Source organism: Camelus bactrianus, chromosome 7, assembly GCF_048773025.1.
Source record: "Camelus bactrianus isolate YW-2024 breed Bactrian camel chromosome 7, ASM4877302v1, whole genome shotgun sequence".
Classification (NCBI taxonomy): domain Eukaryota; kingdom Metazoa; phylum Chordata; class Mammalia; order Artiodactyla; family Camelidae; genus Camelus; species Camelus bactrianus.
The window spans coordinates 38,799,789-38,818,761 of record NC_133545.1 but is presented as its reverse complement, the minus strand read 5'-3'; the positions used below and the strand labels follow the sequence as shown (position 1 = coordinate 38,818,761).

At 31.6% G+C, this 18,973-nt stretch overlaps 1 protein-coding gene across 20 annotated transcripts in view; it reads left to right on the top strand.

Annotated features, from left to right (window-relative positions):
* Positions 1 to 18,973, top strand: part of BBS9 (Bardet-Biedl syndrome 9) — a 462,928-nt gene that overhangs the window by 165,674 nt on the left and 278,281 nt on the right. For all 20 annotated transcript variants that reach the window (XR_012508126.1, XR_012508125.1, XR_012508123.1 and 17 more), the window contains 2 exons: positions 3,016 to 3,156; positions 17,426 to 17,521. Coding sequence is in view for 12 of the 20 variants with exons in the window: in XM_074367248.1 (XP_074223349.1) it covers positions 3,016 to 3,156; positions 17,426 to 17,521 (237 nt within the window). In the remaining 8 variants the exon portion in view is untranslated. The remainder of the gene's footprint in view (positions 1 to 3,015; positions 3,157 to 17,425; positions 17,522 to 18,973) is intronic.

Below are 18,973 nucleotides of genomic sequence, written 5' to 3'. Positions count from 1 at the left end.
GTTAAATAATTTTGTGATTAATTGAACCATAGTAGTTGGAATTATCCATTTCCTCTAGTAGGCTAGAAGGGGAAGTATTTGAAGGAGAAGTAACTATATTTAAAAAAAAAAAACCTGTAGAACAAAATTACTCTGATGAACAAGTAGGCCAATGAGTATTATAAGTGACCAAAGTTTTCTTCTCTCTCAGAGTAATACTCAGAGTAGAATAAGCCAGATATAGAGACTGTTTTACCAACTACACAGAGAAAATATCACTGATGGTAGGCAAAGGTAGGACCAGTTAGGCTCTTTCAACTAAGTTGAAAGCTATCCTACTACCAACCTTGGAAAGTCTTTAAATACATGTAATTCTTTACTTCCTTATTACAGATGCACATAAGCATACACTCACACATACCTCTACATGTCTCTGGCTTCAGGTTCTTAGATACAGTTCTAACTTGAAGAATAATTGGTAGCTAAATTTGCATTTCAAGTTTCTTAAGAAAATGTGAATCTCAGAAGAAATGTACCTCTGATAAATCCCATGCCTAAATACTAGAGATTATATTTTGAAATGCTTAGGTTTAATTTGATGGAAAATAATATAAAATACTGGCATTATAAAATTTCTTTTTAAGGATATGGTTTCCTTACTCTCTTTTTTCCCCCTAATGGTAAAACTTTTCAAGTTGCCATCATTTAAAAAATAACCATAATCATTTTATTAAGTATGAGTGTCATCATTTTTCAAAGTAATGTTTTCCAAATGTCCTGTGAAACAGGTTTACAATTACTGGAGAGAAAAGAAATTCTGGAGGGGTTCTACAAATCTGAACAACTGCAGACCATTGTCCTAGTGTGTGATATTGTCATTAACTGACTTAACTGAACTGTGAATTGAGTTATAATGTATTTCCCTTCTTGGGTTTATTAGTGCTTGCAATCCATTTGTTTTAATTTCTGAAAACTTATATACACCAACAATTTCTTTAGCTCTAGGTTCTTGAAATTTTAGAGTAATAATCTTCAAATATATGGACTCAGTAACATAAAGCTAGTGTTGCTGATCATGGTTTTTTTTTAACACAAATTCAATCAGTACTTGGTCCAAGTGAAGTAGAGCCACAGTTTTAGCAGTATAGTTTTAGAAGAACATTTACAGCCAAACTTTGTTAGAACAGTTAGCTCAGACTTCGATTGAAAGTACATAAAAAATAGCTTCTCTTTGTGCATGTGCAGAATCGTCAGAAGATGAAGCAATTTTTTTCCCTGTTACTCTATTCATTAAAAATGAAGGAAATGGAAATAGGTTTCAGTTTCCTTGTTCTTTCCAGACTGTATCTATTAATTGAGGCTGCAATTTATATATTGCAGAGGAAACATATTAGTAGATATATTTCCATAATTTAGGGATATATGGAATATATGCAGTTGGAAAAAATAATGCTTTGTACTGTTTTTTGTGGTGATATTGATAGCTGTGGTTTGAGCAGTAGCTTAGATCATGTTACCATAATATTTTGAGTCAAAACATTTCATCATTGTAAAGTACAAATACACATGCCTCTAAAACCTTACAGAATGTCAGGAAATAATACCCTGGGATTTTTCTGAAGAGACACCAGTTATAATTTGCATCTAGGATTCCAGGAGAAGTGAATTTAACATCTGTTGGTTATGAGCAAAAAATGAGCTATGTAAAATTTGATGGATAATAGATTATGTTGAAGAGAATGACAAATATGCTCCACATGCTCTGAAAAAGTATTTAATTGACCTCATATATCAATATGCTTGCCATTGTTGATGATCTTTCACTATCCTAGTGAATAAGTAGTACTGAAAAGTGTACTCCCAGCTTGGTTGTAGAGTAAACCACACAACTCTAATTGGCATTAACAAAATGCATATTGCTAATTCTAGGAATCCTACTTTGGGATCACGTCTCTGAACTTTACTGCTTCTGCTTTTGCTATTTTAAAGCTGCTCTCTGACTCCACTATAAAGAAATAAAGGAACTATTGTGTAAATCTATCAAGTAGCGTAAAACACTTAAAGTTTTCCATTTCTCTAGAATAGTTTACAAAGATATATGTTTTTGTATGTTATCTTTTATCTTATTCAGTCAAAAATAGAATCCTAGTATAAAAGGAGAGAAAACTAAAGTTGTAGAATTGCTTTTCTTGATTTATAAGTAGAGAGCCTAATTTGCTTTGGTTTCGGTTTTGTTCTTTGCAAAACATTAAAAGGAATGATTTTTAAAAACTTTGAATTCTCACATAAAACTCTTCATTGCTACTTATTTATTCAGGTACCTATTTCAGTATGCCTGTATACTTTCTGAAAAAATTTGACAGTTGAATGACTATATAAGACTTTCAAGATGTTGCTTAACAGTGATATGTAAAGTTAAATGGATTGGGAAAAATTTAATTTATATGAAAATAATATTCTTGATATTAATGTGTGAAATGACATGAATGTCAGTAGACCAAATTCTCCTTTCATGCTCATATAATTTATTGCAAATTGTTCATTGTAATTTCAATCTTCAATAAGTAAAAAAGCTAAAGATTAAAAAATTTATGAGATAGAGAAATTATTAGTTATGGTCCTATAGAGTCTTTCTGATATAAATTTCATATTCTTTGCTCATTTTAGCTGACAGCCTTAGATTAGGGCTAGAACTTTGAAGGTCTTAAAGATAGTTCAGTAATTGAATATAACTGTGTAATATTTTATATAGTGCTCAACTGTGATGATTTTTAAAATATGGTATTACTTTTAAGGGCAGAGCTTGCACCTATGCTCCTTTTTAAGATTATATTTTTACCTTGTACTTGTTGACAATAATATAAAAATATGAATTATGATCATGCTTTCCAGTTATTGCAGTTATGCTAAATGAAATGGGCAGGTAGCAAACATGTAAACTAAGATATAGTGCTACTTAAACTATTAGTAGCACAATTTTTTTGGTCAAATTATTTGTCAAATCTATGAATCTCTGTTTCTCTCTTTCTATTTCAGGCATTCCTCGAGTTACCCAATGTAAATTTAGACTTCCCCTGAAATTAGTCTGCTTACCAGGCCAGCCTTCAAAAACTGCAAGCCACAAACTAACTATTGAAACCAACAAATCTCCAGTCAGTCTTCTCAGTCTCTTTCCAGGTAGGACTTTTGAAATAATATGCCTGTAAAATCAAAAATGTTAAGAATTTAGAATGGAATCCTTCATCAGCAGGTAATGATGGGGTAATTTTCAGATAATTGTTAAGTCAGAATACAAAAATGCCTCAAGGGTTTTTCCTTCTTGTTTGCCTTTTCAAAGGTGAATAGCATATATCAACAAAGTAATAAAGTGTACCTTTTAAGTTTGATTAAAATTATTGTAATCATTATTTTGCTTAAGTATTCAAAAATGAAAACATCAAATGTTTCTTTTTAGACTGTGGAGTTTTTTGGCTTGGAATGTAAATATTTATTATTCATTTTATTGTAGGTTTTTGAATATATCCCTTTTCTAAGTATATAAATATTTATTATTCCTCTATTGTAGGTTTTTAGAGATGCACCTTTTTAAAGTATATTCTTATGTCCCTGAAAAGTAATCTCATAAGTAGGTACTTTTTGTGGTTTTGCTGTCTCCAGCAGCTGGAAGGGGCGATGTTCATTCTCTGGCTCTGATCCTTGGAAGGGACTTCGTGTATAAAGCTTGAATATCACAGTGAACAGTTGGGGTAATTTGTGAAGGTGTGACTTTATCCAGGTGTTGGGTTTTTCTTTCTGAGTAGCTTAGAAAAGAGTAGTGTTGATTAGATAAAATATCTTTAGTAGCCGAGGATTTCTGATGTGTCACGTCTATTAACTTTCTTGGTAATGAGGTGGAACTAAAAAAAAATCTAGGAATTAAATCAACCCTTTTAAATCCCTCATTAAAAATCAGCACTGTTGACCATAAGATGCATCCTCACACTTGCATTAGTGGATAGGATTTAGAATACAAAGTACTTTCCACAAGGTTTAGAAATTTATAGTAAGTCAATTTTTGTGTTATTATCTACTTAAAGTACTTAAAATTTATTTTTCATTAATTTGAAGTGTTTTTAAAAAGCTTTATTCATATATATATGTGTGTGTGTGTGTATATATATATATATATATACGTGTGTGTGTGTGTGTGTGTGTGTGTATATACCTTTACAAAAAAATCTGCAAGATGATCTTTATTACAATTAATCTGCTCTTTAGTTTGAGCTGAGTTTGAGTGAGTGAGTGAGTGAATGTGTATGTGTGTATAGTTAGCAAATAGTTTTGTGCCCTTTGGTTTCTTATTCCCTTCCCCTCTCTTTCTTCTTAGTTAATTTTCTTAGAACAAATTTGGATTATAACAAAGGCAGAAAGGGCCACCAACTTTATAACATCTTATACAAATATACTAATTCCTTGAGTCTCCTATACTATCCTGACAGTATATTTGGAAATTGTATGTTACACACCAAATTTATTGATGCCTTTGAAAAATATTTAAGACTATGGTTTCTGAGTGGTTGATCTTTACTATAGATGGCTGAAACCTATAGAGATTGAATAAAAGTGAATGATTTTGACCAGAGAGATAATTTCTGTAAGATATGGATTGGACAAGAAATACTAAGGAAAGCTTGGACTCAAGTATTTTGATGTCACAGTTATCTTAGGCTCATCAGCATATATTTACTTTTTACTCATTTTAGAAATGGGTCTCAATGACAAATTTAAAAAAATTTCCCCTAAGATTCATTGTATGTGATATAGCATGTTCTCTTTTTGAGCTCCTGGGTTTGTTTTCATATTGAACATGCTGGAATCCTGTAATTGCTTAAAATAAGTACTCTTGGTACTTCTTCACTTTTCATGAGTGCTTTTCACTCTTGAGGTTTATAAGACTTTTATATGCTGATGTCAGATAAGGTTACTATTGCAAATTTATTTTTTAACTGAAATAAACATAATTAATGAGCTTCATAGAGAAGAAAGAAAACTGCTTTTAATCTACATCTCTTCCTACTTATTTCAGTTCTTTTTTTGTATATTTAAAATATTTAAAATAACTTTAATGTTTCTTATTACAAAAGACATGTAGAATTTAGAAATAGGTAACCAAAAAGAAGAAAACAAAAGTAACTGGTAATTCTATCATCTAGCAATATTTACTTATATTTTGTTATATTTTCCTAATCTTTTAAAAATATTTTTTCTAAGCATTTCATCTCCCCAAGGAATTTTACTTTATATGTTGTTGTGAGGCACCTTTCTACATAATTAGATTTTTATTTTATAATTTTAATGATTGCATAATATTCTGTGATAAATCTATACTATAAAATCATTTGACCAGCATTATATTTTTTGACATTTATGTTGTTTTCAGTTTATTAATGTTGTAAATATATTATGGCAATACTTCCCTAAATTTATATTATTTATTTGATGACTATCTAAAAGTGGAATTACTAAGTGAAACAAAGGATAAGAATATTTTTAAAGCTTTTGAAATTGAGTGTGAAATTGATTTCCTAAAGGGCCATATCATTTAACCCTATCATCAGTGTTTGAATGGAGGTGTTTTGTACTGCAAATCCTGGCCAGTAGAGGATATTATAATTATAAAAAGCTTTAAATATGTTTGATGGCTATATAGAAAATATTTATTTACATATGTATATATAAATAACTATCTGGAGTGCTTCTGGCTAAATGTGAATTAAGCAATGTATATAAATATATGTGTATGTATATTTGTCTCATATAAAGAGAAGTCCAAAAGTGGGTCCTGGAAGCTGGTATAGTGGTTTGTGAATGTTGTCAAACACCCAGTTTTTTTCTTTCTTTGCAATGTGCATTCTCTAGTGTATTTGGCTTGTTCAGTGGCAGTGAGATAGCTGCTTCAGCCTAAGTCACCATAACTGACCACAAGGCAGGAGATAGGGGAAGGAGTTAGCTATAGGAACGACTGTAACTTTTATCAGGAAGGCATGTTTCCATAGCTTTTAGGAGGTTTCTGTGTAAGTCTCAATAGCCGTTAATAGCATCATATGGCCTCTATAGCTGGTAAGGGGGCTGAGAACTAATGTAGATGCGCTAGGGAAAAGGAGGTTAAGAATAGATTTTAAATTAGCTGACATTCAGTATATGCCATGATACTGGTGATTTTACGCAAAAGTTTTCCTTAAATATAATAACAAATAGCATGCTATTGTAACAGTCTTTCATGGTACTGAAATATATGGTTATCTTTCCTTGTCAATGAGTTTATATTTTAATGATTACATAATATTCTATTGCTTGCAGGTGCCATGTAAATAGCTTTTTTATACTTTTCTGTTTCTCTTTGGAGAAATTCCTTGAAAACAAATGACTGAGTTAAAGGATATGCACATTTGAAAACTTTATTCAGATGCCAGAGTTACTTCTGGAATAATTGTATCAGGTTATAAGCCTAATATCAGGGATCATACCCAGGGTAGCAGCTGGGTTTGAATCTTTTTAAATTTTTGACATGGTTAGGTGAAAAATGACATCTCTTTTTAAAATTTGCATTTCTAAATGGTTTGTTAGCATAGTAATTTTGATTAATTAATTTTATTCTTTTAATATATGAGGTTTATATTTTTAGATAGTGAAATTTATTTTAAAATTTAATTTTATTTACTGCTTTATTTTTTTTGTTTGTTTTCAAGTTTTCATATTGTGCTTAGAATGATCTCTATTTTAAGATTATAAATTAATTACTTATATTTTCTTCTGGTACATTTTTTTTAAACTTTAGTTTTATTGTTTCTTTGTTTTGTTATTGAAGGGGGAGGTTGTTTGTTGTTTGAGGGGGGAGGTAATTAGGTTTATTTACTTATATTTTGTTTTTAATGGAGGTACTGAGGATTGAACCCAGGACCTCATGCATGCTTAGCAGGCACTCTGGCAATTGAGCTGTACCCTACCCCCTCTCCTGTAGATTTTAATACATTCTTTAATTCTCAAACACAGCTTCAGGGTATAATTTTTTTTTATAAAAAACAACTTTATTGGAGTATAACTTATGTATACATGTATAAAGTAAATAATTTAATAAGTTTTTATGTTAGTTTTTATCTGTGAAACTGAGACAGAAAGGGGGCAGGGCACAGCCATTCAAGGAATGCTACAGCAATTAACATCAAAATGGTGAAAGATTCAACCCCCAGTAGGCATTGAGGCTCAGGATGATGAGAGATTTAACTTCTAGTAGATCTTGCGTTTCATTATATGCCCATTGTAATATATTAACATGATGAATAACATGCCCACAGGCACCATGGCAGTCCCAAGGCTAGCCACAGATTGTCAAAGAGTGGGAAATGGCAAACTTCCTGGGAATTCCACCTCCTTCCCCAGGCTACTTATACTGGTCCCTCCACTTATTAGCATATGAAGCCACCAAGCCCATAAAAACCAGCAACATGGTGCCTCGTGGCCACCCCGGTCTCCCTCTTTGGAGATGGCCCACATTCTGTCTTTGGAGTGTGTACCTACTTTTATTCAGAGCACGCAACCCCCATGCCTCGTGGCCTTTCTCTTGCCTTTCAATGTATCTCTGTGAATAAATCTACCTTTACTCAACTGTGGCTCTCTCTTGAATTCTTTCCTGCGTGAAGCCAAGGACCCACACTTGGCGGGGCAGATCCCAGGGGCTCAACCGAAGCCTGGGACACGGCCCTCCTCACGCCCCACATCTGTTTTCCTGCATCAAAACCATCTCTGTAATCACAATGCTGAAAATATCGATCACCCCAAAAAGCTTCCTTGTCCGCCTTTGTAATCCTTTATCCCCCATCTCCAGGCAACCACTAGTTTGCTTTCTGTCACTGTAGATTACTTTGCATTTTCTAGAATTTTATAAAATGGGATTATTTAGTATGTACTCTTTTTTTATCTGCCTTCTTTCATTACTGTATTGGATTATGTGATTTACAAATATTTTCTCCCAGTCTGTGGCATGTCTTTGGAAGAGCAGAAGTTCTTTTTTTTGATAAAGCCCAATTTATCATTTTTTTTATGGATTATGATTTAATGTTATATCTAAGAAATCTTTGCCTAACTCAGGGTTACAAAGTTTTTCTTGTATGTATTTATCTAGAAGTTTTCTAGTTTTACATTTTACATTTAGGGCTCATCTGTTTTGAGCTGATATTTATGTGCAGTGTGAGATATAGATAAATCCCATGTTTTTGCATATGACTATCTAATACTCCAGCACGACTTTTGAAAAGACTATATCCTTTTCCACTGAATTGCCTTTGCAAAGTTGTTGAAGTAATCTGACTTTATATCATAGGACTATATAAACCGTTGGAATGTATATATATATTTCTGCTCCCTTCAGTTTGTTCCACTGATCTGTTTGTCTTTGCCCATCAATATTGCTGTATACCAACAGCTTAGTGTCTTAATTAATATTATAAGTCTAGAAGTCACGTAGTATAATTTCTCCAACTTGATTCTTTTTTTTCAAAATTGTCTCGGATGTTCTAGATCATTTGTATTTTCACATGAATCTTAGAATCAGCTTACCAATTTTTACCCAAAAAATGCCTGCTGAAATTTTGGTTGGAACTGGGATTACAATACTGTAAACCAGTTTGGAGAGAAACATCTTAACAATATTGAACATGGTAAAATTTGCTCTACTTATCCTAGTTTCTTAAGATGAAAGTAGAAATCTTCATTTATTTAGGACTTATTTTGTTTTTCTCACTAAGAGTTTGTAGTTTTCAGTGTATAGGTCTTATATATCATTGTCAGTTTTATACCTAAGTATTTTATATATTTTGATGCAATTACAAATTGTATTGTTTCATTTCAATTTCATATTGTTGTTTCCTAGTACAGAAATACAAGTTTTTTTGTGTGCATTCATCTTGTATCATGCAACATTGTTAAACCACTTATTGGTTCTACTAGCTTTTTTTGTAGATTTAATCAGATTTTCTACATAGATGATTATGTCATCTGCAAGTGGAAACAATTTTACTTCTTCCTTTCCAATCTGGAGATTCTGTGTTTATTTTTGCTTGCTTTTTACCTTGGCTAGAAACTTTGTTATGATTTTGAATGAAAATGATGAGAGCAGATATGCTGTCTTTTGGCATTAGTATGTTTTAGCTGTATTATGTAGATGTCTTATACCAGGTTGAGGAAGTTCCCTTCTATATCAGGTTTGCTGGGAATTTAATTAGGAATAGATATTAAGTTTTTTCAATGCCTTTTCTACATCAATTGAGATATTTTATATCATTTTCTTCTTTAGTCTGTTAATAGGTGGATTACATGAACTTTTGAATGTTAGTACAGTTGTGCATGCTTTCGATAAATCATGCATTGATCTTGATGTCTTGTCCTTGCAATATATTGTTGGGTTTAATTTGCTAAACTTTAGTTTAGAATTTTTACATATTTTTTCAAGGGATACTGATCTGTAATTTTGCTTCCCTATAATTGTGTGTCATTAATGTGGAGTTTATGGAATGAGTTGGGAAATATTTACCTCTCTTCAATTTTTATTTCTTGCTCAAATATTTAGAAGAATTCAAGTTTTCCAGATCTTGACTTTTCTGTATGGGATAGCTTTTAAAGTACAAATGCAATTTCTTCAAAAGAGATAAGACTATTCAGGTTATCTGTTTCTTATTGCGTGAGTTTTGCTAGTTTTTGTTTTTCAAGGAACGTATGCATTTCATCTGAGTTGTCGAATTTATTGACATAAGGTTGTTTGTAATATTTTTTTTTCCTTTTAATATCTGTAGAATCTGTAGTGATGACAGCTCATTACTGATACTGGTGATTTGTGTCTTGTTTGTTTGTTTGTTTCTCCTAATCTATTGATTACAGGTTTATCCATTTTATCTCTTTTTGAAAAAACAGCTTTTACTTTCATTAATTTTCTTTTTTTATTTTTGTTTTCTACTACTTTTAATTCTTCTGATTTTCCTTTTTTCTGCTTACTTTGGATTTAAGTTTTTTCTTTTTCTTCTGTTTTCTTAAGATGAAAGAGACCATTCTTTTTTTAAATGGGATTTCAACAAAAAAAATTGAAGTGTAGTTGATTTACAATGTTGTGTTAATTTCTGGTGTACAGCATAGTGATTCATTTATACATATATATATATATATATATATATATATATTTCTTTTTATGTTCTTTTTCATTATAGTCTATTACAAAGTATTGAATACCAGTTCTCTGTGCTATACAGTAAGACGTTGTTTATCTGTTTTATATATAGTAGTTAGAATTTGCAAATCTCATACTCCCAATTTATCCCTCTCTACCCCCTTTCCCCTCTGGTGACCGTAAGTTTGTTTTCTATGTCTGTGAGTCTGTCTCTGTTTTGTAAATAAGTTCATTTGTGTCCTTTTTTTAAGATTCCACATGTAAGTGATATCGTATGGTATTTTTCTTTCTCTTTCTGGCTTACTTCATTTAGTATGATGATCTCCAGGTCTATCCATTGTTGTTGCAAATGGCATAATTTTATTCTTTTCTATTCTTCTTTTTAATGTAGTTGGTTAATGCTATAAAATTTCCTCAAACTACTGCATTTAACCTTTAGCTACAAATTGTGAAATGTGTTTTTCTTTTTATTCAGTTTGAAACACTTTATTTACTTATTTGTTTATTTTTTAAAAACACTTTAATTTCCCCTTTGATTTCTTTTTTTTGGTGTGTGTTTAATATATTTTATTGAAGTATAGTCAGTTTACAATGTATCAATTTCTGGTGTACAGGACAATACTTCAGTCATATAGGAACATACATATATTCGTTTTCCTATTCTTTTTAACCAAAAGTTACTACAAAATATTGAATATAGTTCCCCATGCTATACAGTATAAACTTGTTGTTTATCTATTTTATATGTATTAGTTAGTATCTGCAAAGCTAGAACTCTCAATTTGATTTCTATTTTGACTCATGTTATTTAGGCATATGTTTTATAGTTTCCAAACACTTGAGGATTTTTCATGGAACTTTTGCTATTGATTTGGTCTTCAATTTCACTGTTGTAGGAGAATGTATTTTGTATGGCTTGAATCCTTTTAAATTTATTGAGACTTATTTAATGGCCCCAAGCTAGGACTGTCTTTATATATATTCTACATTTGAAACTAATGAATTTTCTGCTGTTGTAGGGTGAGATCTTGCATAAATGTCAGTTAAGGCAAGTTTTCTGATAGTCTTTTAAATCTTCTATATCCTTACTGATTTTTTGTCTACTTGTGTCAATTACTGAGAGTAGGTTGTTGAAATCTTCAACTATAATTTATGTATTTCTTTTTTTGTTGTTGTGGGAGATCTGAAGTTTTTACTTTATAGATTTTCAAGCTGTTTTAGGTACATAAAAGTTTAGGATTATAATGCTTTCTTGATTATTATGAAATAGCCTCTGTCTTTGTTAATATTCTTTGCCTAAAATCTGCTTTGTATGATATTAATATAACTATTCCAACTTTCGTTTGCCTAGCGTTACAATAGTATATATGTATTTTCCTTCTTTTACTTTTTTTATTATTCAAAGGATTTTTTAAAAAATTGAAGTATAGTCAGTTACAATGTGTCAATTTCTGATGTATAGCATAATGCCCAGTTATGCATATTTATACATATATTTGTGTTTTCATATTTTTTTATTAAAGGTTTTTACAAGATATTGAATATAGTTCCCTGTGCTATACTGAAGAAATTTGTTTTTTAATCTATTTTTATATGTAGTGGTTAACATTTGCAAATCTCAAACTCTCAAATTTATCCCTTCCCACCCCCTTTCCCTTGGTAACCATAAGATTATTTAGTATGTCTGTGAGTCTGTTTCTGTTTTGTAGATGAGTTCATTAGTCTCCTCTTTTTTCTTTTTCTTTTCTTTTTTTTTCAGATTCCACATATGAGTGATATCATATGGTATTTTTCTTTCTCTTTCTGGCTTGCTTCACTTAGAATGATGATCTCCAGATCCATCCATGTTGCTGCAAATGGCATTATTTTCTTCTTTTTTATGGCTGAGTAGTGTTCCATTGTATAAATATACCACAGCTTCTTTATCCAGTCATCTGCTGATGGACATCTGTCTCCACTCCTTTTTCCTTCTTTATTTTAAGGGACATTTAGGTTGCTTTCATGTCCTGGCGATTGTGTATAGTGCTGCTGTGAACATTGGGGTGCATGTATTTTTTCAAGTTAGAGTTCCCTCTGGATGTATGCCCAGGAGTGGGATTGCTAGATCATATGATAAGTCTATTTTTAGTTTTTTGAGGAATCTCCATGCTGTTTTCTATAATGGCTGCACCAAACTTCATTCCCACCAGCAGCATAGGGGGGTTCCTTTTTATTGTTTGTGGTCTTTTGAATGATGGTCATTCTGACTGGTGTGAAGTGATACCTCATTGTAGTTTTGATTTGCATTTCTCTAATAATTAGCGATGATGAGCGTTTTTTCACATGCCTACTGGTCGTTTGTATGTCTTCATTGGAGAACTGCTTGTTTAGGTCATCTGCCCATTTTTGGATTGGGTTGTTTACTTTTTTTTTGTTATTAAGTTGTGTGAGCTATTTATATATTCTGGAAGTTAAACCTTTGTCAGTTGCATAATTTGCACATATTTTCTGCCATTGCATAAGTTGTCGTTTTGTTTTACTTATGGTTTCCTTTGCTGTGCAAAAGCTTATAAGTTTAATTAGGTCCATCTGTTTATTTTTGCTTTTCTTTCTATTGCCTAGGTAGACTGCCCTAGGAGAGCATTGCTAAGATTTATGTCAGAGAGTGTTTTGCCTGTGTTTTCTTCTAGGAGGTTCATGGTGTCTTGTCTTATATTTAAGTCTTTAGGCCATTTTGAGTTTATGTTTGTGTATGGTGTGAGGGAGTGTTCTAACTTCATTGATTTATATTCTGCTGTCCAGTTTTCCCAGCATCACTTGGTGAAGGGACTGTCTTCTCCATTGTAATTCTTGACTCTTTTATTGAAGATTAATTGACCGTAGGTCTTTGGGTTTATTTCTGGGCTCTCTGTTCTGTTCCATTGATCCATATGTCTGTTTTTGTGACAATACCATGCTATTTTGATCACTGTCGCTTTTTAGTATTGTCTGAAGTTTTGGTGGGGTTATTCCTCCAGTTTCATTTTTTTTTCTTCAGCATTGCTTGGCAATTCTGGGTCTTTTGTGAGTCCATATAAATTTTAGGATGATTTGTTCTAGTTCTGTGAAAAATATCATGGGTGATTTGATAGGGATCACATTAAATCTGTAGATTGCCTTGGGCAGTATGGCCATTTTAACAATATTAATTCTTTCAACCCAAGAGCATGGGATATCTTTCCATGTCTTTGAATCATCTTTAATTTCCTTAATCAGTATTTTGTAGTTCTCCATGTATAAGTCTTTCACCTCTTTGGTCAGATTTATTCCTAAGTATTTTACTGTTTTGAATGTGATTTTAAAAGGGATTGCTGCTTTACTTTCTTTTCCTGATATTTCATTGTTAGTGTAAAGAAATGCAACTGACTTCTGTATGTTAATCTTTCATCCTGCTACCTTGCCAAATTCTTTTATCAGCTCTAGTAGTTTCTGTGAGGAGCTTTTAGGGTTTTCTATATATAGTATCTTCTTTTTTAACTTTCAAATTGTTTACTTTTTTATATTTCAAGTAGATTTCTTATAGGTAGTGTACAGTTGAGTCTTGGCTCTTTAAAAATTGCAATCCAAAAGTATCTATTTTTACTGGGGTTGTTTAGACCATTTACTTTCAATGTAATTATTGATATGGTTGGTTTTAAGTCTACTGACCTGCTCTTTGTTTTTTATTTGCCCCATTTTCTTCTTTTCTACATTCTTTTATGTTGAGTGTATTTTATGATTCTGTTTTTTCTCCTTTGTTGTTTTATTCCCTATATTACCTAGTGTTAATTTAGTTGTTTCTTTGAAATGTGTAGCAATGTTTTTCAACCTTTCTTTTATTATTCCTCCCCTCCAAAAGCCATTTTAGACATTTTTTTCTTAATCATTTTTAATAACCTGGATAGCCTACATATCTGTTCATATTCTACATAAATATCTGTTTTTATAGATAAAATGAGTAAGTTTTTTGAGCCCCATGAATTGATTTTTTCACCCTTAAGAGCAATATTTCCCTGCCAAAAATGCTTGAATGCATGATATCATAAACATGTTTAACTTATCACAGTCTATTTTTAGGTGATACTATAGTGCCTCACACATAATGTAAGAATCATATGATCGTATACTTCCATCTCTCCCCTCCAGCCTGTGTGCTATTGTCTTATATTTTATACCTACATGTATTATAAACTTTGCAATACATTGTTATGAATTTTGCTCTAAACAGTGATTATCTTTTAAAGAGATAATAATAATAAAGACAATAATCTCATATATTTCCTTACAAAGCTACTTTTTCACTGCTTTTCATTCCTTTCTATAGAACTGGATTTTCATCTGGTATTTTCTTTTTTCTTGAAGTACTTCTTTAACATTTCTTTTGGTGCAGATATACTGATGATGAATTCTTTCAACCTTCTTTGTCTGAAAAGGTATTTTTTTCACCTTTTTTAAAAAGTTATTTTCAGTAGGTAAAGAATTGTAGGTTGACAATATTTTTCTTTCAGTATTGTAAAGATATTGCTCCACTGTTTTCTGGAGTTGGGTTGACAACACAAAGGCCATTCCTCTATATGTAATGTATCATTTTTCTTTGGTTGCTTTCAAGATATTTTTCTTTAAGCAGTTGTAATTTGGTATACCTTGGTATAGTTCTTTTTTTTTTTATTTGTTTGTTTTGTATTTTTGTCTCTCTTGTGCTTGGTGTCTGTTAAGATACTTTGATCTGTGGCTTTATAATTTTTGTCCAGTTTTAAAATATTTTGGTTGTTATTTTTTTGAAATTTTTTTTTCTGTCTCCACTCTTTTTTCCTTCTTTATTTTAAGGACTACCATTATATGTATATTTGCCAGTTGAGGTTGTTCTAGTGCTCAGTGATGCTCTATTTTAGTTTCTTCACTCTTTTTTCTCTTTGTGCTTTATTTTGGGTGGTTTCTATTGTTATACATTCATGTTATTTTTTTCTTCCGTGTGTAATGTGCTCGTAATCCCACTCAGTGTATTTTTTGTCTCAGATTTTGTAGTTTTAGTTTCTCAGAGTTTGATTTGTGTTTCTCTCTCTTTTAAAAAAAATCTTCCATGTCTCTTTAATATAGCTTGTTTGAACATTTATAATAATATAATATAATAATAGTTTTAATGCCTTTGCCTACAAATTTTATCATCTGTGTTATTTCTGAGTTAGTTTTGATTGATTTTTCTCCTTGTTAATGGATTGTAATTTCTTTTATTTTTGAATGTCCTGTAATTTTTGGTTGAAGGACAGAACTTCTGAATTTTATCTAGTATGTTGAGCATTTTAGTTTTTCTATTAATATTCTTGAGCTTTTTTGTTCCCCCGGGACACAGTTAAGTTACTTGAAAAAGTTTGATCCTTTTTGGTGTTACTTTGAAGCTTTGTTAGGCAGGATGGGAACAACATTTATTCTAGGGCAGAATTTACCTGCTACTGAAGTCAACCTCTTCTGTGTATTCTACCTGATGCCTAGTGAATTACGATGTTTACATTTTGGCCAGTGAAAGCAGGGATTATCTTGCCCTGTATGAGCTTGTGGATTATTCCCTGTTACCATTTTTGCTGGTTCTTTTCCCAACCTCAGGTGGTTTCCTCACAGGCATGCACTAATTAGTGTTCTGCTGAGTACTCAAAGGGGACTCAGCAGATTTCTGAAGTTCTTTTTATGTAGCTCTGACCATTATCTGCCTTGAGAACTTCTGCCAACTTTTGGTCTTCTTGGATTTCCAACCTTATCTCCTCAACTCAGGAAGAATGCTGGGTTGCTTCTGGGCTCCCCCTCCTTGTGTTGTGCCTTGGAAATTTTCTCTAGGTAGTAAGCTGAAGCAATCATAGGGCTCCTTTATTTCTTGTTTGTCAGAAATCACTGTTGTTCATTTGCTGATATCTGGTGTCTTAGGAAATGTTTCATATACTTTATTCCATTTTTATGTTGTTTGAGATGGAAGGGTAAATTTGGCTCCAGTTTTTCCATCTTGGCCCAGAATGAAAGTCTCCAATATTATAATTTTTATTTGTTTTTGTCAAGATTTAAATGTGTTCCACTTTTTGCAATTTTTGATATGAGTTTTTTTTGATTATATGCACTTTATTTTACTAGATTATTGCACAGAATACAGTCATACACAAGGTCTTTATCAACAGAGGGGGCATCTCAGTTTCTGAGAGAAGCCTGGGTTAATCTTAAAATTAAGAAATTTCAAATGAATTTTTTGATGTCTCCTCTTTTATAGATTTTTCTCCTTTATATTTCTTTTTAATTTACCATTTATTTCTTGAAGAGTACAAATTATTTTTTCCTCTGAGTTTTCCATACTTTGAATTTTACTGATTACATCCTGAAATGTTATTTAATATTTTCTCTGTCCACCTTGTTCCCTGTAAATTGATAATTGCATCTAGAGCTAATAGTCAGGATTATTTTGACCACCCTCCTTCATGAATGGTGGTATATCTGTTCATCAGGAAGTACATAATGCCTCTTTATCCCTTTTTTTGTGATGGTGACAGCTATTGATATTCAATGCTGAGATCAATTAATTCATTTGAAGTTGAAAATTGGTGGTATTCTATTTCTTTTAAGCTTTCTTCAATTTATAGCTGAAATATTTGTGTATAGAGTTCCTTTCCCTTATCTGCTATTGGTTTTGTGGTACCATCTGAGTAAGATCATCAGGATAAATGCTTGATTCTTTGTCTTTATTATTGATTTTTAAAATAATGAATTGATTCTCTAGGACCCTTCAATAGTGAGCATTTGGCTTTTTTGTTTTGTTTTTAGTGTCAGTATGAACACATGACCTTATATTTGATGTGTTTCACTCCAGTGCAATTATTACCTTTTTAAATACTTAGATATTTTCATTTCTGGCCAGTGGTAGTCTCTTTTGGTTGGCACTTATGTCCTTTTCATACAACTCTACTAGTCACTGATAATTTCCTTGCTTTTCGGTGTGACAGGTGTTTTATGTTTATCTTGTGCACTTCCTGCCTCAGACCTAAAGTGAACTAGGAGAAGAAAGGAAATTACATGATTTCAGCACATTATTGTGAGGCAGAAATTTTAGCTATTGGAAGCAACTATGGAAATCAATTAATATATTATATAGTTCATAGATACGCTTTAAACATGACTAGTGATGTAAAAAATACTCATTATCAACTAAGTTTTCTATTTCAAATGTTGTTTGCCTTGTGGTTATGTAAGGTGATTTTTTTTTTTTTCTTTTCTTACTAGGCTTTGCCAGTCAGTCAGAAGATGATCAGGTGAATGTAATGGGTTTTCACTTCTTAGGAGGTTCCCGAGTTACTCTTCTTGCTTCCAAAACGTCTCGTAAGTAAAACCATGGTATTATTGCTTTTGAAAATTTTTATTAAGGACACTGAATCATGGTCATCACCACATCAAGGATTTCTGCAAAGGGTGATGTTCAGTTAGATATTGAAAACTTAGGGCTATTATATTAGTTATGAAGATAGGACCCTGTTTTACTGGAGATATGTAGCTTTGGTTTTGGGAATGAGGAGAGTTTGAGAGAGGAATTTGAAGAATTGAAAAATGTTTTTGAGATAGATACATGGTGAACTAGGTTTTAGGAATAACTAGAAACTACAGTTAATTTTGTGTGTGTGTGTATATTCTTAAATCCTCCTTTTAGACATTGGCAAAGATGAAGGTGAAAGTGGATGACTTTGGTGAGACTAATCTCAGTAGAATGAAATATAATAATTGTATTGTCAAGTTTGAATTTCAGATTTAAATATGCTTTATTGATCTGGTTGTTTCATATGAAAATAATAGTTGAAACAACTCAATGTAAAACTGACTTTTGACGCATGTACATAATGAAGCTACTAAACTCACGGAGTTTTATAACCTTAATGGAAAAAAATTAAAATGTTAAGAAAGGAAATGTTTAACAAAGTTTAGGTATACTAAGGGTATTGGGGAAATTAATATATTTATATTTGTATCTATATCTATATCTGTATATTCATGCTGTTTGTACAATGGGCTTTCACTTTCTACTTTATGCATTCAAAGCCTTAGTTGTTTAATTTTTTTATAATTCAAAAATATAGTAAAATAAGAGCATATCTTTTTGAAAAATAAAGATGTGAACAGGAGGAATGTATATATACATCCCTATTTTAGAAACTGTAATGATGTTTCTGTGGTTAAAATCATAACAGCTTCTGGAATATGTAGATTGGTGACTGGTGAAATAGACTTGGATACAACTAAAAATTATAGAATAAGACACAGAAATCGAATTCAATTCCTAGTTGAATGAGAGAATTCTGTACTTTTTGTAGTCTTTGTGATTGGTCATGATTGCAGTCTTCTTTACATTGGCACCATTTTGTTTTGATTAGCTTTAATCTTCAGTTGAATGATGGAATCATTTTTCTACATATCTCTTAGTTAAACTATTCTCCTTAGTTAAACTAAAAAATTGTTACCAACATTTCTTTGGGAAATTGTACACATCTGTTTAACTTGAGTTGATGATGCTATATGATGAATCTGCAATTGAGGCCATTTAAAAAAGAGAGAAAGTTATTTTTTTGTGCAAATGGGGATATTTATGTCCTAATACATTATATTTATTCTTTTTTAGATAAAGTAACTCTTAGAGCACTGCTGTTACCCATGATTACATTACCATTATCTAAATTTCACCAAACAGCCGAGTATATAACTGATTTATTCACATTCATCTTAATATATGGCAATGAATGCCTATAGTGTGGCAGACAGACTAAATAATGGAATAGGGCAGGA